The following is a 26,416-nucleotide window of genomic DNA, read 5'->3' as shown; positions in this document are numbered from 1 at the left end:
GGCGGCGCGCCCCCCGCCCCCCCGCCGGGGAGGGCTTCCTGTCCCCCGCCTTCCCCTGGCCGCCTGCCCGCCTCCCTCCCGCCGCCCGGCGGGGCCGGCCGAGCCGAGGGGAGGGGAGGGAGGGGAGGGGGCTGCGGGCGCTTCCTGCCGCCGCCCCCGCCGGGGCAGAGCGGAGCGGAGCGGGGCGGGGAGCTCAGCCCGGCCCAGCCCAGCCCAGCCGAGCGGCGCTTCCCCGGGGCGAGCGCAACTTCCCGGGGGGCTGCGAGATATATAGAGAGAGATATATATTTATTATTTTTAATTTAATTTTTTTTTAAATTTATTTTAAATTTTTCGGCACTTTCGGCGGCGACCCCGGGGCGGAGCCGCCCTCGCCGAGCCTGCGGCGGCCGGGAGGGGCCGGTGCCCGCAGCGCCGTCGGTCCCCGGGGATGGGCTCCGGCGGGGCGCCCGCCGCCTAGCCCGGCACGGCCCGGCACGGCACGGCTCGGCACGGCACGGCCCGCCGGGGACAGCGGGGCCGCGCCGCGCAGCATGGCCGCGGAGCTCAGCGCCGAGGAGGAGCAGGTAGGTCCCCGCCGGGCTCCCCTTCCCCGTGGCCGGGCTCCGCCGCTCCCCGGGCCGGGCCGGGCCGGGCGGGACCCCGTGCGCTGCCCCCTCTCCCCGTTTCTTGGGTACCCCGGGTTGCCGGGCTGTTTTTTCCCAGCAGGGCGGTTCTCCCCAAGGAAAGCTCCATCTGTCCCCCCCCCCCCCCCCCCAATCCGCACAGCCCCCCCATCTGCAAAGCCCCCCACCCACACAGCCCCCCATCTCCACAGGGCTGCCCGCACAGCATGCGCCCCAAAGGCCTTTGCGGGGCCTGTGCCGTGGGCGCCAGGGCGAGCTGGGGTGCTGCAGCGTGGGGTTGGGGTCATGCACCCCCAAACTGGCGTGTCCCCCCAGGCGCTGGCAGCCTCTCCTCGCAGGCCTCCCCCCCGTGGGCAGGCTGGCGTGGGGATGCGTGTGCATGCGCTTCCCACGCCCCAGGCCTCCCGTGACGTCCCGGCTTCCTCCGCCGGCTTTGCGTCACCGCAGGAGGATGTTGCTCGGCTCGGGGAGCGGGGCCGATAAGCCAGCCGGGGCGCGTCGGATGGCGAGAGCAATCTCTGGCTCTCCTCTCCTTCATCCTCATCCCCGGGGATGCCCAACCGGCTCTGCATCCACACCCTGCGCCGCATCCACCGGGCTCCCTGCTGGATGGGGATGCGGAGCCTGGGAGCTGGGGCTGGGCACGCTGCCGGAGGCTGCCTCGAAGCCGGGCTCCGCTCTGCCCCGCGGCGATGCTCGGGCTGGCCGAGGGCACGGCATCGCATTGGCCACCTTGCTGGCCTCGGGGGCTGCAATGCGAAGGCGAAAGCGAAAGGGACCAGATGGTCAGTTTTCTGGTTGGTTTTCTTTTTTGAAACATCTTTCATTTCTACAGGGAGGTTTAGGAGGGTTGGTACAGGGACCTCGGGTTCCCAAAACCTCCGTGCCCCAACAGGGAGTGCTCGCCCAGAGCTAGAAGAGTCCGTCCCGCAGCCCGCGCTGGTGCTCGGGAAATGCAGCGCTCCCAGGCTTTCTCCTCCACCGCACCTCCCTCTTACCAGCGCCGCTCCTGGGAGCGGTACTGCTGACTCCAGGGTAATAAAATCTCAGGGAGTGGGGGGTGTTGGTGCCCCGTGTCCCCACGGGTGCCTGTGATTTGTGTTTCCTCTGCGTCGCAGAGGGGGCAAGGCTGCCAGCAAACGGGGGTTTTAGAAGACCCTGCTCTGGCAGGGAGGCTTGGTTTGCGGTGAGAGCCGTGGCTGGGCTCCCCCAGCCGGCATCCCGGGAGAGGGATCTGAGATATTTGGTTTGTGCGGCAACAGTGGATGGAGAAGGTGAAGGGATATTTGCAATGATGGCTCCAGGTTTGGATCATCAGAGTGGGGTGGGGGAAGGCTGCCCTCGGGGCTGCCTCGATGGCTTGGAGGCCAAAATAGTGGAAGTTTCTCTCTTTTAATGGGTGAGTGCTGGTAGGGGCTGGGACGTTCCCTGCCTGCCACCCCTTCGTCCTTCTCGGGACCATCAGGATCTCCTCCGCTCGCTCTGCTCTACCCCGTTACCGACAGCAAGCCAAGAGGGGGAATTCACCCCTCTCCTCTCCCTGCCAGCCTTGGGACATCTCCTGCTCCGTAGGATCTCCGCAGTTCCCTCCCCAAGCTGTCCCACTGGGACCAGAGGAGCCAAACCGATTTTCCTCAGGGGTTTTCAGCCCAGCTGCAATTTTGACAGGACTTATTTCCCGCCCCGGGCTGAAGAAGGAGGGTGGGTTTGCTGCCTGCGCAGCCCGGGGAAGGAGGGCTTAAAGAGCCTCCGCGTTCCTGCAGCGGTGGCTTTGTCACCACCCTGCCCTGGCGCAGCGAAGCGGGGACTTCGATGACACCAGCGCTCCAAAGACTGGCGTTGTTCAAAACGCCCAGCCACGGACAATTTCGCTCACGGCGCTGCCGTCGCTTGCAGAAACGGGGCTTCTTGGTGCAGCTCTGGGTCATGGGCTTCGTTTGCAGCGCGTGGAGCGATCCCTGCTGCGCTCGGCTCAACACCTGTATAAATCCGTGTAGGATCGGGGCCAGAAACCATGGTGAGACCCGGTGGAGCGTGCAAGGAGGGCAGAGCTACGGCTGGTATTGATGCTCAGCTCGGTAACTCCTGGCTCGCCTGCTGTTGAATGTCGGCACTGGTAAGTTTGGGATTTCGTTTTGCTCCCGGAGAAAGCAGGGGAAAGCTGGAATTCGTGGCTGGGCTGCCCTGCAAAGCCAGCGCTTGTTCTCGTGGGTCTTCCCCCTTGCAAAAAACCCGGCATCCCTCGTGATGGATGCTGGCGATGGGATTGCATGAAGTATGACGGGTTAGATGTTGAGGAAGGAGACCTGAACCACACCTTGCATCCTCTCCCTGCTGCCACCGTGCCCCTCGGGGCATCCTTCCCATTATCTCGGGGCGTCTTTCCCATCTCAAGCTGCAGTGTCGGCTCCGGTCTCCGTCCAAGGGCAGTGGGAGTGTGCTTGGCGCTCGCCTCCATCCCCGTGCCGTCCTGCACGTGCTGGGGAAGGAGCATCTCTGCTGCTATTTTGGGTTTGCATCTCCAGCCCAGCCCTAGCTTTTGGGCAGCTGGGGGCCCCAGGGGACTCCGTGGCGAAGCGGGGGTATGGCCGGTGAGGTTCTCCATCTTACCTTATGGATAGGATATATTTCTATATACGTACCTGTGGATGTATGTGTTGTGTTAAGGCTGAAGATGGTTTCTGTATTGCCCCGTTTATTTTCCCATCCCTCTTCAAGAGAGGAGGAAAGTGTTAGAAATTTGGGCCACGAAAGAGTTGCTTTTGTTTTGGCAAAGTGGAGGCTGTTGGAGATGAAGCCGTGGGGATAAAGGCATCCCGTAAGTACAGCTCCCGGGAAAAGCTGCCGCCGGCTGCTGGCTGGGAGGTGGGAATGCGAGGCAGGGGGGTGTATAACACCCCGTCTCCTTTGCTCCCCCCTTTGCCCACTCTCCTCCAGTCCCTTGCCCCCAGCAATTGCAGAGATGAGGGGACCGATCCGGCTGCGAAGCCACAGCCGGTTGACCGTGGCACACCGCCGCACCGGGAGGGCTCGCGATGCTTAAAGGGGATTTTTGCGAGGGCTTGGAGCTGGGCTATTGAAATCCGCTTTCGGATTCCTCCCGGCGCTGGTGGCGGCAGATCCAGCCCAATTCCGCGTGTTCCCGCCCGGCCCGGCCGCTCTGCGGGACTCCGATACCGAGTTAGGGAGGTTCTGGCTGCGATGTGCTGGGGGTCTGGGCTGGCCCTTAGCGGCTTCCAGCAGCCGGGCGAGCCGGTGCCCCTTCCAAAAATGCCTGCTGCGATGCCAGGTGGGCTGCGGAGAGGCCCCTCGGACGAGCCGGGCTCCTTCGGCTCATCCCATGAGAGGGGCTCGCTGCCCCTGCCGAGCCTCACGCCGCCGATAAACCCCGGCCCTTCGCTTCCTCCCGTCGGAAGTCATTAACGCTGACGAGCTTTTCTGGCTGAATAGCTCCCAGTAACTCCATGCCGCCGCCTGCCCGCGCTCCCTGCTCCGCTCGCTGTCCCTCCTCCTCCTCCTCCTCGCGCTGTCATCGCCATCCCCCACTCTTGCAAGGATGGAAACCCCTCTGTTTTGGGGTGTGCCTGGGTGGAAGCGGGGCATTTCAGGGGCTCCCTCCATCCTGCCCGCATCCTTTGAGCGGCACATGGTGGAAGACTGGGCCGTGCTGCCCTGTCTCCCTCGGGGCTCCTGTATGGGACAGGGCGTCAATTTGCAGCAGAAAGCAAAGCTGCTTCCGTTAGCATGGGCGTTCAGAAACCCCAAGGCCACCTTGCAAACACAGCTTGTAAAAATAATACGTTTTAGGGTTATTTTGCTCGCCTTCAGGGCTTTAAGCCTGCCGGGAGGTTGCAGGTTGGGTTTTGTGACTCTGCTTCGTCAGTGCTAGGGTTGGAAAAGTTTCTTTCTCAGTTTCTCACGGTTTCGGGTGCGTGCAGTGCTGGTGCTTTGGGAGGGGAGCGTGCTCGTGCGGGATGGCCCCGGCGTGTTACGGGACCGTGGGCTGTGGGGAGCAGTGGGAGCATCCTGGGACCCTCCTGGACTGAACCTTCTTGTCTGACCTTCTGTGGCCGTGTGAAACTGGCCTTACTGGGTGAGCTGGTCCATGCCCTGTAGCACGTCGAAGTGTCAGCCCTCGGTGCCGGTCTTGCTCATTACCTGTGTTCACACGGCCGGGTTCACCACTCCATAGCGGAGCTACAGCCCTGGGAGGCTGCTGCCGGCTGATGGGTTCCCGCTGCGCCGGGGCTGCTGTGTCTGAACGGGAGTTTGCCACCTGTAAAATCCTCCTTTCGTTCCCCCTCTCCCTTCCATGAGTCTCCCCCAGCCCCAAGGCCGTTTTTCCAATGCCAGCACTCCTACCACTTGCTCCCTTCCCTACGCTGGCGTCGCCTCTGTCTCCATCACCGCTGCCCTTACCCCCTTTCCCAGTACCTGCCGTAGAGCTCCCCGCTTCACCCCAAGGAGCTGCTGGATTTGCTGAGCCGTGCTCAGCCCCTGCCTGCGCACCGAGGACTCTGTAGCTCCCACCGTGACCAGGGGTGCTCCTCAGGCACTCCTCCTCCTCCTTCTCCCACCCCATCTCACTGCACGCCCCTCGTCTCTCCCGTAGGCGACCAAGCAGTTCCTGGAGGAGATCAACAAGTGGACGGGCCAGTACAATGTGTCCCCGCTTTCCTGGAATGTGGCCGTCAAGTTCCTCATGGCCCGCAAGTTCGACGTCCTGCGGGCCATTGAGCTCTTTCACTCCTACCGGGTAAGAGAGCGGGGCCAGGTCCCCCCCGGCCGAGGGCTTCCTGCTCTGCGAGAGATCTCTGGTCCCAAGGACGACCCTCCCCCTGCTTTTTTTCTTTTTCCCGCTCCCTTAGGAGTTTTATCCGGCTGGAAAATCCTTTTTCAGCCGAGGCGAGTCACCATGGAGATCTCGCGGACCCCAATCCCCTCCCCTCCGCTGAGAGCAGCGTGCATGCTCGCAGGGTGCTCGCCCGGCTGGTGTGTGATGCCTGCGGAGCATCTCCCCATATATAAATAATATATATGCATATATACCTTTCCCATCTTGGTTTTGCAAAGCTGCTCCTCCCCATGCTGGGGGTTGCGGTGCTGCAGCCAGTTGCAATCCTCTGCTGGAGAACGGGGCCGTGGAGCAGAGGCTTCCCCGGTGGGGCTTCCCTCGGCGGGCTGGGTGCCCCGCAGGGCCGTGATGGTGGGTGGAGGGCTGGGCTGCCCGTGCCGGCCGTCACGCCGGCTCCCTGCCCGCAGGAGACACGGCTGAAGGAGGGCATCGTGAAGCTGAAGCCTCACGAGGAGCCGCTGCGCTCAGAGCTGCTCAGCGGCAAGTTCACCATTCTGGTAGGTGGGGGGGATCCCCCCCCCCCCCCGAGTTACCCCAACCGGGCGGCTCGTCCCGGCTCCGCTCCGCACGGGCGTCCTCGGGTGCCGTGGGAGCCTGACCCTGTTTCCTCTCCAGAGCGTGCGGGACCCCTCGGGAGCCTCCATCGCCCTCTTCACGGCCAAGCTGCACCACCCCAGCAAGAGCGTGCAGCACGTGGTGCTCCAGGCACTCTTCTACCTGCTGGACCGAGCGGTGGAGAGGTGAGCCTGCCTCCGCCGAGGTACCGTGTCGTACAGCGGCGGGTCCCCGGGGAGTCCCTGCCCTCCCAGGGGCGAGGGGAGATGCTGCTGCTTGCTGAGGTTTTGATGAAATCCTTCCAAAAGGCTTCGCAGGGAAAAGGTGTGCCGTCTCTCCCGTGAATGTGAATTTCCTGAAGGTGGAATTGTGGCGGAGTCTGTCTGCGTGCCTCCGGGTGTCCCGTCTCTAGCTGGGGGAGAGAAGGGGTCGCAGCTCCCTGTGGCCTGAAATTCCCTGTCTTCCTCTGGCTTGAACTCAGGCCAGTTATCCCCCCGGAGGCGTTCAGCAGGGGAACAAAATCCCCCGAGCCCTGAACCAGGCTCTTCGCAGCCTTTCCCTGCCCACGTCCAGGTTTCAGTTTAGCAAAGCCCCTGATTCCTGCAGGCTTCAGCCGGGGAGGAGGCAGCCCTGCTGCCGGCGAGACGTAACGTGAGCCCTGCCAAAAATATAAAGCCGGGACGTCCCATTTATCCTGCTGGGCTCTTTCTGTTTTTGAACTTACCCATCATGGGCGATGCAGCTGAGACAGGCTTAAGACACGAGCCAGGCTTAAATAAGGGTTGTAGGAAGAGGTGGTAGAGCAGCTGGGAAATGCAGAAGCGAGCTTTGGGTCCGTGAGTCCTTCTGGAAGCACAGAAGGGGATTTTTTGGGGTCAGCAAGCTGAAGGTGAGGTTAGCGTGGGGCAGATCTGCTCATGCAGGAGCCGAGCAGTTGGATGTTGCGGGGTTGACGTTGCTCTTTCCCCTCTCTCAGCTTCGAAACCCAGAGGAACGGGCTGGTATTCATCTATGACATGGCGGGCTCACAGTACACCAACTTCGAGCTGGACCTCAGCAAGAAGATCCTCAACCTGCTGAAGGTAACGGCCGGGGGTGACCCGGTGTCCGGGGATGGCGCGCAGGCCGCTCGCTCACCGAGTACGTGAAGTCCTGTGGTTTTGGCATAAATTTTCACACCAGACCGTGCTGACCACGTCTCGGCCGAGGAGCACCGGCTCCGGCCCCGTAGGACCTCAGGAAGGCGTTGGGAGCCTGCCAGGCTGGACCCGGCCGGGGCTGCGGTGTCCCGCGGGTGGGAGGGGATCAGCTGTCCCCGTGCCGGATTCCTCTCGCAGCTGCTGGCAGCGCTTTTGGGAAAACAGATGCAAATTATTTTTCAATCGTGCTGGCATTTCGTGCCTCCTCCCTTCTCCGGAAAAAAGAAATAACAGTAAATATTGGCTGGGGTGTGTTCTCCACATAAATCCCGGCTCCCAGGCTTCACCTCTTCCCCCACGGAGCCAAACCCTCTGCCTACCTAATTCCAAGGAAATAATTTGTTTCCGTATCGGAGCATAAAAATAAGCGGGGCCGTGGGCTGCCGGCTGTGTGCCAGGCACGCTTCGGATGCGGCATTGCCGCCTCGGAGTCCCTTTGCTGGTCGTCACCTCTGCTGGGACGTGTGTGGGTGTGCGTGTCCGTCCCGGCAGAGCGTGGAGAGGGGCCGGTTCCGCCCCGGCGGCGTGGATCTGACCCCCTCCTGCCCGCAGGGTGCCTTCCCGGCTCGGCTCAAGAAGGTTTTCATCGTGGGAGCGCCCATGTGGTTTCGCGTGCCCTACTCCATCATCAGCCTGCTGCTGAAGGAGAAGCTGCGGGAGCGGGTGAGCGTGGTCCTGTCCCCCGCCCCGGCACGGGACCCTCGGCGGGGAGGGCTGGGGCTGTTTTCCCTTTGGGACAGGATGGTGGAAGCAGCTTGTGCCCCTCAGCTCCATCCGCTGGAAGCTGCTGAGCCCAAATCCGTGGGAAACGGAGGCTTTCTCAGCCTGTTTTGTAGGGGTCAACCCGTTTCAGTATTTTCAGGAAATATCTTGAAGCCCTTTTGAAATCGCCTTCGATTTCTTCCTCTGCGGCGAGGCTGCCAGCAGCAGCAAGCGGAGGCGATGGTAAATGATTAAAGGGAGAGGAAACCTCTGCTGAGCACGCAGGAGAAAAGGGAAGCTTAAATACCTGTGCTCAGGCCTTATCCGGCAAAGCCAAAAATACCTAAAACAGTATCCTCGGCATCAGCGGTGCTGCTGGTAGAGCCTGTTTCCAGCCCGATGGCTGCCTGGGCTGGACTTTGCCCCTCTGCTTTTGGTAGGAGCTCAGAGCCGCTTGCAAATTTGGAGCTGGGTGTCGGTGTGGACTCCCACCCTGGGTGCGTGGCGGGGCCAGCCCCTGCCCCACCACTGGTGTTCCCCTGGGTGCCCTCCTGGGGCAGGGGAGGAAGGGGGAAGACCCCGATGCCGTTGGGGGAAATCTCCAGGCTCCATCAGGACCGTGCCACACCGTTGGCATCCCTGTCCCCATCCCCAGTGAACCCTCTCCATCCTTCTTGGAGTCACCCCTGCCCCTCCTCTTCCTCCCGCAGGTGCAGATGGTGAAGATGTCGGAGCTGAAGGAGCACCTGCCCCGGGAATGCCTCCCTGAGTACCTCGGGGGGTCCCTCAAACTGGACCCTCTGAGCTGGAACTGCCGGTTCCTGCCCCAGCAGAACGGGCACCCCGACCCCCTGGACGAGCTCATCCTGGTGCCGCTGGTGGCCCCCAAAGATAACGGCTCCGTCCACGTCCCCGGGCCCAAGTCTGTCACCCTCCAGGAGCTGCTGGATCATGTCAGCCACAAGCAGAAACGGGGCATCTACGAAGAGTACGAAGATATTCGGCGCAGGAGCCCGGCTGGCACCTTTGTCTGCTCTTTGTGAGTCCGGGGGGGAAGGAGCCAGGTGCCGGCCAGCATGGGGGCCCCCTCTCTCACTCCAAAAAAGCTGGGTCCCCCCCTCCCCGTGCTTCTGCTGCTCGGTGGTGGCCCATCTGCCTCTTTGGGGTGCGGTGCTTTGGGTTAGCAATGGAGACCCCCAGCCTAGTGATGCTGCGAGCCCCCTTTGCGGCTCCCGCAGCCCCTGGGGGTAGGAGGGAGCCGCGCAGGGGACGGCGGGGACCAGGACCTGGCCGGGACTCCGCTTCCCGAGGCTTTGGCCAGGTGATGGCAGCAGAGCCCAGGCTACAGGCGCCGGAGGCTTGCTCAGAGGGAAGGATGCTGCCTTTTCCTTCCCTGCCTGGAAAACATCCCTGCTTCCCTCTCCCCTGCCTCCCAGGGCACCCTACAACCAGGAGAAGAACCGGTACGGGGACGTGCCCTGCCTGGACCAAACCCGCGTCAAGCTGGCAAAGCCATACAGCCGCCCGGAGGTGAGCCAGCCCGGGATGGAAACTCGGGGTGCTACCTGAAGCCGATTCAGCCGTCCTGGCCGCGGGGCTCTGGAGGGCTCATGCTGTGTGCGCTTTTCTCCCCCCAGCTGACCGACTACATCAACGCGAGCTTCATGGATGGCTACAAGCAGAGGAACGCTTACATCGGGACTCAGGGTATGGCCTGAGCCACCAAGGGGTTATTTTGTTCCTGATGCGTGCGTGGGCTTCACCTCCCTGCCCAGCATCAGCCACCGGCCACGGTGGGGGACGTCCCGGGAGCAGGGTACTGCCCAGCAAGTGCCCCTCCTCTCTGGGTTTATTTACTCCCCTCCCAGTCCCCAGCCAGGAGGGAGCAGAGTTTTTCCTGGGAGAGAGCGAGTGGGTGCATCCTCCTTCAGCCACCTCCCACAAAACGGGTCCTGGGCTGAGCAGACCCCTGCTAGCAGCGGCGATGGCAGCCCCCTCCTCCTGCCCCTGGCTTTGCCCCATCTGCCCGGGGATGAAGCAGCAGGGAGCAGAGAGGGGGGATCGGTGCTGAGCCGTGGGGATTTGGTGCTGGGAGGGGGGGTGATCAGTGGCAGCTCCAGGCAGGGCTGGTGGATCCACACCGGGGTCGGTCCCCACGGGAAGGGGCTGTGGTCCCCTGGGGAGGGCGAGGGGGGGCTGGCGGGGGCTGCTGGGCAAAGGGGCTTGCTCAAATCCATCAGGTTTTGGGCTGACATGCGGGCTGTCCCCGCAGGGCCTCTGGAAAACACCTACGGTGACTTCTGGCGCATGGTGTGGGAGCAAAACGTCCTGGTGATCGTGATGACAACCCGGTGAGTGCTCGTGGCGGGGCACAGCCCTGTTTCTCTTTGCAAAGTGAGCGTTTTTGCTGTTGGAGGAGCAGTGCTGCGCTCTCTGCAGCGACCCTGCAGCCGTGGTGCCAGCCAGAGCCCCGCAGGGTGGGCACATCACAGCAGGGACGGACCCTTTGGTCCCTGTGGGATCCCCAAGGGACCAAGGCCGGGTGGCATGGGACATGTCCCTAGCAGGGCGAGGAGGACATCACCAGCTTGTCCTTCTCCTGCTCCCAGGCTGGAGGAGGGAGGCAGGAGAAAGTGTGGCCAGTACTGGCCCCTGGAGGAGGATTTCCAGGTGTGCTTTGGGGCCCTGACCATCACCAACCTGGGCGTGGAGAACCTCAATCATTACAAGAAAACCATCCTGGAGATCCACAGCTCAGAGGTGCGTGGCCGCAGCTGCCTGGCAGGGGACGGCATGGGGGTCCTGGAGGTCCTCCGTGGCCAGGGGCAGAGGAGGGGAGAGGCTCTAACCCCGCTGTTTTCCCCCAGACCAGGGAGCGGCGGCTGGTGTCCCATTTCCAGTACCTGAGCTGGCCGGACTACGGCGTCCCCTCCTCCGCGGCCACCCTCATCGACTTTTTGGGAGCCGTGAAGCAGCAGCAGAGGGTGGCGGTCAGCGCCTTGGGACCTCGCTTCAAGGGTCACCCCGGGGGACCCCCAATCGTGGTGCACTGCAGCGCCGGCATCGGCAGGACAGGTAACGGGGTAACCCCGCTGCTGGGGTGGAGGTCTTGGTGGTGGTGGGGCAAGTCCAGCCTCCCCGGGGCGTTTCCATCCCGGGGACCCACGGTGTGTTTGCAAGCTGGTTGACCCGGGACGCGTATCCCCAGGACTTTCTGCAGCCATCGGACCTGGGAGAAGTCTCTGCCCCGCTTCTCCCGAAGCCCGTGGTCTCGTGCGGGAGGTTGGTGGGGGGCTGAGGACCACCACTGCCCCGCTCCGTTTCTCTCAAGGGGCAGCGATGGCTCTTCGGTGGCTGACGCCGTCCCCATCGTTGTCCCCCAGGTACCTTCTGCGCGCTGGACATCTGCCTGTCCCAGCTGCAGGACGTGGGCACGCTGAACATCTACCAGACGGTGCTGCGCATGCGGACCCAGCGCGCCTTCAGCATCCAGACCCCCGAGCAGTATTACTTCTGTTACACCGCCGTCCTCGAGCACGCCCAGCGCGAGGGCCTGCTGCTCGCCAACCACAGCCGGGCCGGCCAGGAGAAGAGCTCGCCGGGACACTGAGACCCGCCGCCTCCCCGCAGAAAACCCCCCTCCGCCTTCCCATTCTCCCGGGGCTGCCAGAGCCGCCTCCGCGCCCGCCGGGACTCAGCAGAGCCGTCGGGGCGGCGGTGCCGGAGCGCGGAGGCGGCTGCCCGTCGGCGGCAGGCAGCTGCCCGTCCTCGAGTATTAGCACTGCTATCGAACCGTGCCTTATTCAAACCAAACGGTGGCTGCCGCTCGCCGGGGGGAGGAGGACGGCGCGGGCAGAGGCTCTCGCTCCTCTCCGCGGTATTTCTGTTGGGGGGTTTGGTTGTTTGGGGAGGTGGTTTTTCTTCTCTTCGAGTTGGTTTTTTATTTTATTTTATTTTATTTTATTTTTTTTGTTGGGACCATCTAAAATGTATCTAGAGAGGGGCTTTACAAAGCCCTAGGAAATGTATTTCCAGTCCTGGCCTGGGGCTTAGGAAGAGGCGCCTACTTGGGTCTTGCCTGCGACTAAGTCTGTGTGTCTGTATGTATGTGTGTATATAATATATCCTCGCTGTGCCCAACCCCAGCTATTATATAGATACATATATACAAGCACCTGTTTTAGCAGCTCCTGTGGGTCCCTGCTGTCCTGCTGTCTCACCGCTGTGATCCCTGGAGCGGTGAGTTTGGTCCTGGCTCTGTCTTGTCTTTTCCCCCCGCCCTGCCGCCTTTTTTCCCTTTCCTGCCTGCCCTGCTCCTCACGGGCAGTGTTGGGACCCGGTACCCACTTCCATGCCCATCCCGTGGGAGGCACGGGGATGCTCGGCGGTATCCCCCCTTTGCTTGTCTCATCTTCCCCATCCTCGTCTCCTGCTGGGAGAGGGCAGCTCTGTTCCCGGGAGGAGGATCTGGAGGATTTTGGCCGCGGCAGGCGCGTTGGCCGGGGGCTGAGGAGTCACAGGCGTCCCCCGCCCCTTGGGGCGCAGCCACAGGAGTCACTAGGTACGAGGTGATGGGGACGGACGGGGACCGACCGGCTCTCCAGGTTGCCCGGCTTTCCCAAGCCGGCAGTGGGAACCCGCGGGCCCAGCCCTGCGGTGAGTCACGGGCTGGAAAAGCCCTGAGCAAAAAAAAAAAAGCCAAAAGCCTCGAGAGGCAGCGAGCCGACCTCTGGGGCAGCAGCGCCTGCCGGGGACGGCTGCCCCGGCCCCCGCCACCGCCCCGGCCCCCTGCCCCTCCGTGCTGCCCGGGGAGCTGGGACTGGCGGCGCCTGGGCCTCAGTAACTTTATACTGTAATAAGCTCTTTGAATGTGTATATTCTTATTTTTTTATAATCTTGGGGGGGGGGATTGAGGTTTTTTTGTTTTGGGATTTTTTTTTTTTTTTTTTTTTTTTTATTTAACATTAACTTGATCCAAGCCAGAGCCAGAAGTATTTGTAAATGTTCCTGTTTTGCTCTCGTTCAGAGAAACATTTTTGTTGTTGTTACTTTTTGGGTTTTGTTTTGTTTTTATTTGTATCGACATATAAATATACTACCAGTGACTAGTCCTCTTAGCTCTCGCGGTGGAGTTGGTCAGGGGCAGGAGAGGAGAGGGAAGGGAGTTCAGGGCTTTGCACACCCCGCGGTCCCCAAAAGCAAGCTGGCCCCATCCCTGGGGACACACGGACCTGCCGCAGCCCCCCAGCACTTTGAGGGTGCAGGGCTGTGTTTAGGGCCGTGCCGGGGAGCACGGGGTAGGACTTGGCATGGGGCTGGAGGGCTCAGAGCAGCAGCCGTAAGAGCCGGCCAGCCCGCTCCTGTCCTGGGTGAGGCCCCGCAAGAGAAAACCAGGCTGCAGGCAGCTTTCCTGGGCGGGCAAGATAATGGCAGGAGGGAAGGCAGCAAGATGGGCTGTGCCGTACACAGCCCTGTTAGCTGGCGGGGGGACAAGCCGCCCCCCTCCGAGCTCCTACCTCTTTTCCCAGGGCCTCGCCGAGCCCCGGAGCATCAATCTCCTGTCCTGCTTCAAGCCACGGGCTCTTTGGAGCCTCCTCTTCTTTGCATAGTCCCTTTCTCCAGCTGTCACCTTCCTCCTATCTATTTTTATTAATAATTATTTAGGAAGTGCCCAGGGTGTGTTGGCCACCCTGATGAGCAGTCCAGGAAACCAAACCTCTGCCTGCAAGGAGCTGCCAGGTCCCGGCTGGAGAGGCAGCGCCGTGCCCTGGATGGGGAGGCCGAGCGAGCGGGGCCGGCCGCGGGATCTGCCTGCTGCTGCCTGCACCTCACGAGGCACGGTGATTTTTGGGGTGGCTGGGAGGGTTTGCCTCTAATGCAAATGCTGTCAACAGCACAAGGATGGGTGGCTGCTAATTTGAACAAGACGCACTTGATCCCGTTGCTGCTACATGTAACACTCAAGGGATGGAAGCGGAGATTAAAGGAATGGAGTTGTTGGGCACTTCTGGTGTTATTTCCTCAGCACCTAGAGCTGTGGTTTGGGGAGCGTCCGCCGTCTTCCCGTCTTGGGGAGCATTGTGCAATAAATGCTGTAAGATGATGAACAGTGGCAGCGTTGGGGAAAGGCATTTCGCTGCTGGATTTGGGGGTGAGGGCATCGCTTCTGTGCTGCCGGACCTGCTCTGAACAGGCGCGTAGGGCACAAAAACACGTGGGCACGGCTGGGGGCGAACATGGCTGGGCTGCCCGCGGGCTCCCAGGCTGACAGCCAGCCCCAGCGCCTTCGGGTGCAAGCGATGCCAGTCCCGGAGTGGCAGCTGCAGCCTGAGGCTTCGGTGCGAGGGAAGAAAAGAGGTGGTTGGTGCAAATGAAGCCCTAGAGCCAGTGGGAGAGCACGTGCCCCAGAGCAGAGCCGCCAGCCCCAGCGAGGCTCCCGGGCATGAGGAAACACCGGCGGGTGGGAAGAGCAGCACCTGTGTTTGCTCAGCTGGAGTCTGAAAAAGCCAAGGAGGCCAGCGACTGGCAGAGGGGGAAGCTTTCCCCTGCACTCGAGGCGTGGACAGGCTTGGCCGTGCCAAACCGGGGCCAAACGCATGGGCTGGATGGCTGGAAAAACACCGGAGGCAGCAGGGCATCCGTCTTTAAGGGATGCGTGCTCCAGCGCCCGTGGCTGTGTGAGAGGTGGGCGTTCTGAGCATCCCTGGAGCTGTGCGCGTCCTGCCTGCGGAGCGGTTTTGTTTCAGCTGCAGTGTCCCATTCTTCTAGGTACCATTTTCTGCCCCGCTGTGCTCCTCGAGCAGCATCAGCCCACGCAGTCTGACCCGCAGAGCAGCTCCTCCAGCTCAGGCTGGCCTTGAGTTTCCCTCCCAGCGCCCATTGCAGGGCGGCTCCAGCGTCCGAGGGAGCCCCTCATCCTCAGGAGGAAGGATCCCGGGGCCCTTCTTCCTCGCTGCCAAACACGTTCCTCACCCCAGCTGGGCTTTCTTGTTGGCACCCGTGCAGAAAGGGGGTGTTCGCGCCTTGTTTTCAAGCCTGTGCCGTCGGCAGTGGCTCTCCCTGGCTTAGCGGGGCTTTCAGCAAGGTGTCGGGTCCGGACCCAAAAGCTGCAGGTGGTGCCGAGCGTCCCACGTGGCCCCACGGGTGTGCCCGGCCCCTGTCTCCCTTCCACAGGCTGCGAAATCCCAACCGAGCCCGCACTGTGGGCATGGGCAAAGGCGGTCGCGCCTTCTAGCTTAATTCCGTACGATGTGGGCACAGAGAACTGAAATGTTTCCGAGGAGACCCATGTCCTCGATGTCCGTCAGTGTCACGGTAGGAATACCAGGCACCGTGGTACTGGAGGGCGTTTAATCAAAAGGCACTTCAGGTTCATGTTAATATACTTTTTTTTTTTTTAAGCTTATTTTTTCTTTTTTGACTTTTAAAATGTTTCCCTTTTTAACTCTTCTTGTGATAAGATTAGCTGTCAGTGGTTTTGGACTTTAAACTTGAGGTTTGGGGCTTTTTAACCAGTCTGGTGGCCTTCGACAGAGAGATGACAGCAGAAGACTGGGGCAGAGGATTTCTCCAGCTGCCTCCACCCCTCGGGCTCAGCCTGAGGGCAGCCCAGGGAGAGGGTTAACCCGGAGAAAACCGTGCTTAGGTGAAGACGAGAGGGAGGGAGATCACCGATGACGCCGGCTCTGAATGGGAACTGCTCGGATACGCCGCTGTCGTAGACCTTGGCAGCTCCCTTTGGGGAGGGATGAAGATCCCATCTGCGCCGGAGGCGGAGAGGAAAGGGTTGTAAGCATTTTCCATGGGAAAACAACACAAATACTCATTTCCCCCCCCCCCCCCCCCCCCCCCCCCCCCCCCGACTATTTCGAGGGCTGCGTTTCTTGTCAAAGCCAGAGTTTTCAGTCCTCTTGCACGACACAAGGTTTTGTTCCATCCGCTCCTCCTCCCCGTGCCAGCAGGTCCCGCTCGGCAGCAGGAATACGGATGTCTGTGGAAATGGCCACTTCACGCACAGAGCCGAGTGTTACCGGAAAGTAAAACCTTGCGGTGTTCGGAGAGCGGTGGGAGAAACGGGCCGCTGAGCGCAGGCAGCGGGTTTGCCTTGCCCTGCCTGCAGCATCTCCCCTTCCCCTGAGTGCCCCGGGGCTGGGGATCAGTCACCGCGGGCAAAATTCACAGCGGGGACATCCTAAACCCAAACAAGCCCAAGAATGAAATCCAAAGTGCTGGCCAAGGCTGGAAACAGGATTTAAAGCCACTGCAGGGAAACCCCAAAGTGGCGTTGCCAGCCCTGTGCCCACCTGTCTCACTTGGCTTTCTGGGTTTCTTGGCTGCATGCACACCGCCTCGCTAATTACGATTACTTTAGTGCTTGTAATTTGCCCAGCGCGTGTTGAGCCCTGGGAGTTTGGAAACAGACTGGCTTCATTTCTCAGCCCTCCTGCTTTTTTTGCCACCAGCTTCCTAGGCTCGGGCTCAATCTCCAGCGGCACAGCAGCCCGTGCAGGTTCAAATACCCCTGGCCAGAGACCTTTCAGCAGCTAAACCGAGCTGCAGCTCCCAGCCAAAGGGGTGAGAGAGATCCTCCTCTGCTGTGTCTGCATGTCCTGGCCTCCTGGCAGCACCCGGGGGCTGCCTGCTCCCTGCCCTGGCCGGGGGTTAGAGCTGCGAAAGGGAAAAGCAGCTGGAAAGAAAAAAAAAAAAGATAAGCTTATTCCTTGTTTGAGTGAAGATGCTTGAAATACGTATTTAAGTAGAAGTTTAGAGCATGTGCATTTTTATTTTTCCCCCTCCTGAGTGTGCTCTGGATGACCAGACGAGCAGCAGGCCTGGTGACAGCTAATCCGAGGCCAGGCCTGGCTCCTCCAGCCTTGATTTCAGGCAGGCAGGGGGCCGGTGCCTGCGGCAGAGGGGAAGCCAGCAACTCCCTCCACAACTTTGTAAACCCCGGGAGAAGGAAAAAAAAAATAATAATAAAAAAAAAATTAACCCCCGCAGCCGCTGCCCCATCTCCAGCTCGTGTTTTAGCAACGGCGGAGGGCACTGGGTAGCGCTCGCCCACCCCCGCGGGGGCAGGGTTTGCGGCAGGGCCGGGGGTCAGCGCCCTCCCGCCCTCCACGGTGAGGCCTCTCCCTCGCCGCCCCCCCCGGTGGGCGGTCCGGCCGTGACGATCGGCATCGCGGGGCCAATCCGCCCCGGGGGGAGTTCCCCTCCATTCAGGGCTCCTCGCCTGCGCGTTGAGGGTATGTAACAGCTGCTTCCCCCCCCCCCCCCCTCACGACAGACCGGGATTTGCTTTCCCGGGGGCGGGAGGAGGCCCGGCGCCGGCGCCGCCGTCGGGCTGAGGGAAGGAGCGACCCGCGCGCTCCCAACGGCCGCCGGCGGGAAGCGCGCGGCGGGAAGCGCGCGACGGCGCGGGGGGGCGGGAGGGGGGGGGGGTAGAGAGTGAGTGAGTGTGTGTGAGAAGGGGGGGAGCGGTCGCCGCGCCGGCCCCGCCCCCCACCCCCATTGGCCGCGAGGCGGCGGGCACGCCCCCGCGGCGCGCGGGCCTCTCCCGCCGCCTCCCCCCCCCCCCCACCTCAGTGCGTGCGTGCGTGTGTGTGTGTGAGTGTGTGTGTGTGTGTCCCCACGTGTAACCGACCCGCCCCACGTGGGGCGCTGCCATCCCGGAAGTGAAGGGGTCGGGGACAAAAGGCAGCGCCGCGCCGCGCCCCCCCCCCGGGCCCCGCCGCCAACCCCCCCTTCTTGCCGCCAACCGGCGGCGCGGGGGGGGTGTGTGTGTGTGTGTGGTGTGTTGGCGGCGGGGCCCGGGGGCTGGCGGCGAGCACGTGCGCGCGCGCCGTGAGTGGGAGGGGGCCGCGCGCGCGAGGGAGCGCGCGCGCGCGAGCGCGCGGGCCGCGGCCGATGTAAACATTCCACAAAAGGGCTCCCCAGAGAGGGGGCGGGGCCTCGTCGGTCGGAGGCGGGGCCAGTCCCGCCGCGTGGGCGGGCTCCCCGCAGTGACGGTCGCGCCGCCCGCCCGCCGGTTGGCTGGCGCTTTTCGTTCGCAGCCAATGGGGCAGCGGAGGAGGCGGGACGGGGGCGGGGCGCGCTGCTTATACGGACATTTTTCTTCGGCGGTCGCTCCCCCCCTCTCCCCTCTTCCCTCCCTTCCTCTCCACATCCCCTTCCTGGGGGCCGCGGCCAATAGGGGAGGGTGGGGTGGGCGGGTCCAAGGAGGCGATTGGCCGTGGGACTGACGGGCGTGCGGCCCGCCCAATGGGCGTCCGGGGCTCCCCCCCTGCGCGGGGAGGGGCGGGATTTCCCGGGGAACAGAGAAGCGGGCAGCGCTCCGCCGCGGCGGCCGAGAGACGGTTACTCCATCTTACCCCCCGCCCCGCCGAGCCCCCCCTCCCCCCGCCCGGGGCCCCGGCGCCGCCCCCGCCCGCCCCCCCCTCCGGGAGGAGGGGCGCGGGGACACCCCCACCTCACCGCGCCGGGGACAGCCCGCCCCCGCCGCCTGCCCGGGAGGGGCCCGCAGCGGCCCCGCCGCCCCCTGACCCTGAGGGAGACTCGGCCGCTGCCAGGGCCCGCTTCGAGGTAACCGGGGGGAGGGGGGAGGAGGGGGGGGGGGTCGCCAGGCCCGGTGCCGGCCCCCTCCGGCGATCCGTAGGGGGCGGGGCCTGGCGCCGGTGCCGCGCGCGCTGGCGGGGTGGGGGGGCGGCGGGTGTGTGTGTGTGGGGGGCCGGTGCCCGCGGCGCGGCTCCCCGGGGAGCCCCGGCCCGCGCGGGCGGTCGCGCGTCCTCCCGCCCCGCCCCGCCGGGCGCGAGGGGGTGTCCCGGCCCCGGCATGGCGGGAGCGGCGGGCGGAGCGTGCGGCGGCCGCTGGGCGCGCTGCGAGGCGGGCGCCTCCCTCCGCCCCTCCTCCCGCCCTCCGCCCGGTGCCGCTCCCGGGCTGCGGCGGGACCGCCCCCCGCGAGCTCTCTCCCGCATTGCACGCCCCCGGTACCGGCCGCATTGCGCGCTGGATCCTCCGCCGGGGCTCCTCCCCGGAGCTCCTCCCCACGCTGCCCGGCCTGGGGAGGGGGGGGGGGGTGTCCCGAGAGCCGGCTGGAGCCCGGGGCGGGGGGCGCGGGGCTCCCCCGGCTCCGGTGTCCGCCCGCCCCAACTTCCCGGAGGAGTTGCTATTAAAAGCCTTTTGCCGCTGAATAGCCGCCCGGCGGGGTCCCGCTCCGCCGCCCCTCCGCCGGCTCGTAGCCCGGCCAGCGCCTCCCGCCTCGCACCGGGCCGCTCCCCGTGCCCCCGCCGAAGCGGCACCCGGGATCGCTGAGGGTTCCCCCGTCGCTTTTCGGAGAGCCCCTATTGCAGTTTTTCAGCTCAACAGCGCAGCGATCCGTAAGGACCTGTTGGAGCGACGTATAGGTGTATGGAAACCGGAGAGCTCCTCTGGCACGCGTTAATTTTTAAGCGTTTTTAATAGCAAGCTGGCATCCTTTTTTACGTGTCCTCTCCGCGCGGTGTCGTGCCTTGAACTTGTCAGAGACTCGCACTTGGTATTTCAGCCCTGGTTTTTTAATTCTTCGGGCTGTTGTACAGCCGTAAAAACTACTTTAGGTTTTTTCCTGGGATGGCAGGAGGCTGGCCCTGGGGTTCAGATAGCTTTAAAAATACAGCCGCGCTTGGTGCCTGCTTCACTAAATACTGTCTTTTCTGCGTTTTCCTGGCCTAGGTTCGGAGTGAGTTTTAATAGTCGTTATTTGTGCAAGTAACACGTGTATTCAGGGCACCGATGGAAAGGGCACATCCCAGAAGAAATGCATTTATTTGGACCACTAAAATGGCACAAAACTGAAAAATAATTTCTTTCAAATAGCGCTGGAACAAGTTGTCAAAGGCATCTTGAGCTGTGCGCGGATTTTTAAGTCTCCCGCGCTGTCCAGTGGAATCAAAACCTGCTTCGTGTGCTAAAGTGTAGCTTAAGGATGACCTAACACCTTATGTTTCTTTTCTAACTTGTCGCTTTTATATTCATCAGTCGCACTAAAAGGTGTGAGGGTCAGTGAACAAGGGGGAAATGCCCAACTTATTTCAGTACAGCTCTATCTGCACTTCAATCTTCCGGTCCTAACTTGTAATTTTTTTTTTTAAATACTGTTTCAGAGAAGTATACATTGTTCTAAAATACTGTGCTGTTAATACTATATAATAAAATGGCACCTTATGTTAACACAGTAATTTTAAAGCACCTGTAAAATTCCTTCATCGCATAAAAGTGCCTTGGCAGCCTAGTGTCAGCCTGTGCTGGATCTCCGGGAACAGAAAACCACTTTTTAGGGTCTTTTCTTCCCTGCCCGGGTGAAGTTAGCAGTTTTGCAGGCCGGTGCACTCTTTGCTAAAGGAAGCTACGCTTTCTCACCCCAAAGTATCTCGTCCGTCCCACCCACCGCTTCTGGTTAAGATACGTGGGTCTCAGCGTGAATTTGTTTGAAAAGCTTCAACATGATCGTTCACCCAATAAAACGGCAGTAATTTGCTAAAGTTTGGGGAAACTCTAGGTGATTTAGACTGCTTTTGCAAGCAGGGTGGGGAAGGGGGATGCTCTTCCCCCCCCGCCTCCAGCCCGGATTGCCGGGGGAGCCCTCCGCGCAGGCTCCTGGCACGTGTGGGTCTTGGAGCCGGGAGCATCGCGTTGGAATTGGCAGGCAGATCATTTACGTTTCCAGGATTTATGAATCGTTTTCTGTCCAGATTGCTGTTCTGGTCTTCTCCAGTGTTGGAAAGCTTTTATGGCTGTTAAAGCTGGAACAGAAAAGAGAGTCCCGTAATAGCTGTCATTTCAGCCTGGTGGGCGGGGGGTGCGCCTTTGGGGACGTGCTGCTTTTTTCCAACTCCTGTGAGGTTTTGTCTCTTTTTATTAAAAAAACCACCACCACCAACAACAAAACCCCCAAAAATAAAAGTATTCTGATAATTTTCTCTGTGCATGGGGAAAGTGTACTCGGGAAACTGGGCGAAACGATGCTAACCTCTGTATTGAGTGTAAAGCTCGGTTTGGATCGTCTCTTTGCAGTGGGGTTTAACACCCAAGCCGTTTGCTGCTTTGGCAAAGCACGGATCAGTGCCTTACCAACTTGTTACCCATCTGGACAGAGACGAGTGGGGTTTACTCATGTCCCGTCTGCCTCGTGGTGGGTGCTGGCACGTAATTCGCAGGCTGTCACCATGTCACCTTGCAGAAAACTCTCCTAATTGCTCCGAAAGCTTTGCATAATGCTTTTCCAGCGCCTTTTTCTTTTGGATACTTCTCATTTCATTTTGGAATGACTCTCTGGTCACGGATGTGCCTCTCTGCACAGCACCCCTCTGTAACGGGGCCGGGGGCTCATTCCCATGTTACAGGTGAGGGATCTGGGCTGTGTGGCACCGTGCAAAAAATATACCAGCGGTTGCTGAACAAGCTGGGTCATGTTCTGGAAGTCGTGCGGCTGGGTTAGTGCACAGACAGCAGCGCTGCCGGAACCTGAGCTGGCTGCTTTCTAGCAGGCGCCGTGATATATGGCGTCGAAATCCAATGGGGGACTTGTCCCGCAGGACATCCGCGATGGCTCCGGGGTCGGAGCAGCCCCTCCAGGGTCCGGAGCTCTAGCTGAGACTTAAACTTGCTGCTCCCAAGTTTTGAGTCCTTTCTCCCTCGAAAGGAAACCTTTTAAAAAGCCCCCGCACGCCTTAAGCATGTCATCTCCAGCTATGCGATTTCCCTGCTCTTTTTCAGAAGGGTCCTCGCTCTGCGGGGACTGAAATCCTCTCTAGTGGCGCTTTCACAACTTGTGTGTGAAGTTGATGTTTATGCACAGGCGTGTTGCGGTTCCCACAGGTGCCGAGGCAGCAGACCTTACTGATTTGCTCTCTTCCTATTCTCTATTTGCCTTTTTCTTTTTGCTTTTGATTCTGACGCCTATTTAACAGCTGATCTCTAATGCCAGACGACCCTGCTTATCTGATTGAAAAACCTGAAATAAAAAAATGCAGGTTTTTGAGATCTTATTTGTTAAAAAGCTGGGGAGCAGAGCTGCCACGGGAGAGGCAGTTTTGTGAGTGAAGAGGAGGGTACCCGAGTCCTCTGGCCTCTGTTGCTCCCGCGGAGGAGTGAGCAGGCCGGAGGGGAGCCGGGCGTGAGGAGGGAGCCGTGCGGTGCTCCGCCAGCTGAATCCTGCCTTGTCCCCACTTTGTTCCTTCTCTTTCTGTGTCAGCGCTGCTGCTCCTCTCTCTCCACAGTACCAGAGGGGAAGGGATGCGCTCCACTTACGTTTATCGGTCCCACTGGCTTATACGAGGCAGATGGATGGGGAAATCCTCTGATGAAGTTGGCGGGGTAGAATTGCATAATTCTGGTGGTGTTACTGAGATGCAACGTACCTTTTTTTAAAAATTTTTTTCTTGCTTTACCAGCCGAGGATCCTGTGTGCGTTTGTGGTATGTCTGCCTGAGGCACCCTACCTGTAGCACTGAGCAAAGCTGGTGAGCTGGGAGGTGGCACGGGTGGGAAGATCAGAGGTGTGTTCATACACAGTGTCCTTTCCCTGCGAAGGGGAACAGTAAAAACCTCAGAAAAGGAAAAAAAAGTAGTTTTCATCCTCCTGTGGGCAGAATGTAGTGTACTCTAGCTGAAGTTAAAAGATAGTTTGGGTAGAAATGATGCTGGGGAAAGGGGATGCAATTCTCCGTGGACTGCACAGAGTGGGACTCGGTCTGTTCAGTTATTGCTAAGCTCTCCTACGCGCCTTGGGTTAATCCTTTTAATGAAGGAAAGTACCTGAAGTTTGTGACTTGCTTTTAGTCTTGTGTAGTCCTTGCTGTATTTTGGGGGCTTTTTTTTTTTTTCCCCACCCCCAAATTAAAATTACAGGTGATGCAATCTGAATTGGGGCTTTCTAAATCTTAGAGTCAAAGTCCGTAAGGGGATGCCAGAGGTGTGTGCTACATTTCTGAGAAGACAACATAAAATAAGCGTAGTCCTGTTCGTAATGTTGCCACAGCGGAGGGCAAATAGCTGATACAAGTCTTTGACACTACTGATTGCAATTGTATATTTATCCTCAAAATACCTTTCCACGTTAGCTGGGCTTTGCCGTCAGCAAGGATGCTGAGAGAAATCGGTTGTCACTGAGGATGGAAGTAAGTGGAACTGCCCCTTTGAGCAGCAGGCTTTGGCTGAATCAGTTTAAAATGACATGTGTAGTCTTGGGTTTCATCACAGTCTTTCTCCCTTATCAGCCGTCTGGTGTGCTGTAGGAGGGGTATGGAGGAGATCCTTGGGAGATGCCAGGTCAAGATCAGCAGGACCTCAGTGAGGAAATGAATGCACTTTGGGACCATTCGGCATCATATTTTCTTCTGCAAGGTGCAGACCAGATTCTGCTCTGGTGCTGGTTTGCTCGCCCCTCAGTGCTTTCCCCTCTCTGTAGAGTTTCGGTGGTGGTGGATGCACAGAGTTAACGTCACTAGTCTTCGTCTAGGTACAGCAGAGTATCGAGATCATCTCTCTGCTAGGATTAAAAAAGCCTGTGAATTAGTAATCTTTGTTAAGTGGTGGTCTGCTGTGAGCCATTCTTACACAGTGGATGCAGACCCCAAGTAGGAGTTGAGCAAGGTATTATCTAGAAAGATTGACTAATGCTATTGACTGTTGCCTATAATATTGACACTCTCTCTCTCTCTCTCTCTCTGTATTGACTGTAATGTGAAATTTTAAAGATGAAGCAGGTACACTGCTTGGATAGAAGCAGAGTCCAAGCTCAAGTTAGCAACAGTAAGGGGAATTCAGAGGGAAGAACAACCTACAGGAGCTTTAATTTTCACTAAACAGAAGCTTTAATATCAACCATACAGCGAACCAGATTTCTGGAAGATTGCTCACTTGGTCTGTGAGAATCAGAAGCTTCAAAAGCTGATGTTCATGCTGCTGGTGTGTATGTGGTAATGTGTCTTCGGTGCTGCCATGATTCCCATGGCCTCACGGGGCTGAGATGTTTGGTGGCTCCACAGGGAAAAGGCTTCTCGGTCAGCCTAAGGTGGCATTTTAATCCTCATAAGGGCACATGAGTCTTCCAGCCATCTTCTGTCCTCAAACAGCCTCTGCTTTAAAGGTTGGTTAGTCCATCCAAAGCGACAAGTGTGGAGTGTTGCTTTGGGAAGTGAGACACAAGGGTGGGACACTTAACAGCCGCCACACCTCATATACAGCATGTATACATATATATATACATACACACATACACCACACACCCCCTTATCACAGACAGTGTGTTAAGCCTGCTGGAACCATTTCACTTCTTTATAGCAAATCACATGTGAATTTTCTGGGGGAACGTTCCTGCTTTGTGGATATTGCGTGTACGTGTCTGCAAACCAGCAGCTCTTGGTTGCTCCTGTCGGGAAGGAAAGCTGTTGCACCATTGAAAGGGTAAGGGGCGAACCAGCCTGGGAGATCAAAAGAAAGTGGAAGGGCTGGCTGGGGTACCAGTGTTTAGAGCAGAAGGGTATCCAAGTTGGTGAGCGGGTTATAAATAGATGCCACCAAAGCTTTGCCCAGACTTTACTCATGCAGTCAGCCATTGTCATGCAAAATCCTGGCTAGCTCTGCTCGCGGGATGATGGTGCGTGGCCAGATTTGCCGGCGTTGCTCAGTTTAGTCCCAGCCCTATTAGCATAAAACTGTACGTTTTTACAAAGCTAAATGCGGGCTGTGCTTGAGGGGAGTAGCTCCAAGTTAACTTGCTTAGCTCTTTATTTGTCAGCAGAGACCAGCTGAATGAAAAGACAACCAATGCAGGCACCATTAGCAAAATGAGCTCCTGGAGTGTGCTCCTCTGCTTTCTGAGTGTATGCTGGAGGTCAGACCTACTTAGGATTTGTAACTTGTAAATAAGATCCAGTTAGGAGGCTTTCTCCTTTACTTGGGTTGAGGAGTCCTCCTCTGCCTCTTCCAGCAGTCTTCTACCTGCCGGGTGCTTTGGGGACCTGATAAGGGACTCTATTCTGAGAGGTTAAACTTGAAGAGCAACTCCAAAAAGAAATTAAGTCATCTTCCTTCTTGTCCTGCCCCCTCCAAGTGAAAGGAGAGACTAGTAAAGAGGGACACGGAGAGGAAAACACTTCGTTGCACAAAGCCTGTGTTTTCAAGCCCACGTTGATCTATTCTGAACCTCCGTGCTGCTGGTTCCCATTTACCTATTTGACGTGCACTGAGATATTGGTGAATGATCTTTGAGTTCTTTGGTTAATAATGGATTTAGACTGTGAAGAGCTGTCCTGACTTGGTAGATGAGAATTGGCTTAGTTGACTGTTGTACCATTATTCTGGGGGAACTTCATTCCCTCTTGTTTATCTGTGTGTCCACGTTAGCAATGAATGTGTTTAACTGCACTGAAACTGAAAAGGACTTGCTTTGGAGAGGTCCTGATGGATTAGAGGCTGAAGAGGGTGGATTTCACTCTGTTTTCTGTCCATCAAACACCTTAATAGGCTGCATATGCTTTTGAGCACCCAGTGGTTTGATGAACAGCAGATTAACATCTCAAGGATGGCAATAACTATCAATGCATAGAAAACAGCACTGGACTTCACAGAAAAGAGTGAGTAGTTTAATCAAACAGACCGAAGAATTCATGGCACTTTTAGGAGCGGGACAGTGGATTTGAAGTGAAATGACGTTGCATGAAGACAACTTAGAGTAGGGCAGGAACGTGTATCAGAGAAAAAGTATCAGAGAGTAAATGGGAGAGCTGCTGATCAGCGCTTGCCGGCATCCCTGGCAGGCGCGCAGGATGCCAGCCGCAGTGCCCGCTAGCACTGCTCCAATTTGCACTCTTCGGCTTGTGCTGGTGAGTGGGGCTGTGATGCTGGGAGGATATGGCATATGATACCCAAAATACTCCTGGTAGTGGGTCTCTGGGTTTCACTGACGTTGCACGTGTCTCAGGTGTATTAAACAGAGAACGCTTTATTTTGGGGCTTTGTAAGTCATTTCAAAATCTGGCTGTTCTTCCTCCCCCTTTCACGTTTTTAAAGCATCTGTCACAGCTGACTGTCATCCTGCCTGGACTCTCCAGGAGGCTTTTTCTGCTTTCAATGTAGGCAACTTTGTCCAGGCTGTGTGTAGGTAATGCGCTCTCCCTCAGTCTGTTGTGTTCAAATACTGCATTCAATGAGCTTTGCATTGCTCAGGGTCTGTGTGTGCTTAAGATGCCCATCTAGCAGTGCCCTTTAAGGGAGATTGAAGAAATCATTAACTTTTAGGCAGAGTATTTTTATTTCCAACAATAAAGCTGTATTTTTTGTGATAAAACACAGTTGCATATTTTATGCAGAAAGCTGAATCTTAATTCCACTTCCCTATCTCAAGGTATCAGTAACCTCAATGAATAGACAGAAACTTGCCCTACCTGCTCTTGGTGAACTTAGCGTCCATAGTGCTGGCAGGGAGCGATGAATCAATT

At 59.0% G+C, this 26,416-nt stretch overlaps 2 protein-coding genes across 3 annotated transcripts in view; both read left to right on the top strand.

Annotated features, from left to right (window-relative positions):
• The first annotated feature begins 329 nt into the window (after positions 1-329).
• PTPN9 (protein tyrosine phosphatase non-receptor type 9) lies at positions 330-12,837 on the top strand. Of its 2 annotated transcripts, none has more exons than XM_050903550.1 (13): positions 330-566; positions 5,239-5,382; positions 5,889-5,978; positions 6,097-6,221; positions 7,013-7,118; positions 7,788-7,898; positions 8,648-8,976; positions 9,374-9,467; positions 9,575-9,644; positions 10,210-10,288; positions 10,547-10,697; positions 10,805-11,012; positions 11,321-12,837. In XM_050903550.1, the coding sequence occupies exons 1-13, from the start codon at positions 534-536 to the stop codon at positions 11,545-11,547; spliced, it is 1,767 nt and encodes a 588-aa protein (XP_050759507.1). In that variant the 5' UTR covers positions 330-533; the 3' UTR covers positions 11,548-12,837. The 2 variants fall into 2 exon arrangements, with proteins under 2 accessions (XP_050759507.1, XP_050759506.1); XM_050903549.1 differs by lacking the exon at positions 330-566 and adding an exon at positions 2,688-2,742.
• A 5,625-nt stretch (positions 12,838-18,462) lies between these two features.
• The window catches only part of SIN3A (SIN3 transcription regulator family member A), a 34,779-nt gene continuing 26,825 nt past the window's right edge, over positions 18,463-26,416 (top strand). Inside the window, exon 1 of the mRNA XM_050903272.1 lies at positions 18,463-18,518. The gene's annotated coding sequence lies outside the window, so the exon portion shown is untranslated. The remainder of the gene's footprint in view (positions 18,519-26,416) is intronic.

Source organism: Gymnogyps californianus, chromosome 11 (assembly GCF_018139145.2).
Source record: "Gymnogyps californianus isolate 813 chromosome 11, ASM1813914v2, whole genome shotgun sequence".
Taxonomy (NCBI): Eukaryota; Metazoa; Chordata; class Aves; order Accipitriformes; family Cathartidae; genus Gymnogyps; species Gymnogyps californianus.
This window is presented reverse-complemented; position numbering and strand designations above follow the sequence as displayed.

Coding starts and splice junctions, on each gene's coding strand:
- PTPN9 (XM_050903550.1), top strand. CDS start 534: ATGGCCGCGGAGCTCAGCGCCGAGGAGGAGCAG. Junction 7,899..8,647: donor AGGAGAAGCTGCGGGAGCGG/GTGAGCGTGGTC, acceptor TTCCTCCCGCAG/GTGCAGATGGTGAAGATGTC. Junction 11,013..11,320: donor CGCCGGCATCGGCAGGACAG/GTAACGGGGTAA, acceptor GTTGTCCCCCAG/GTACCTTCTGCGCGCTGGAC.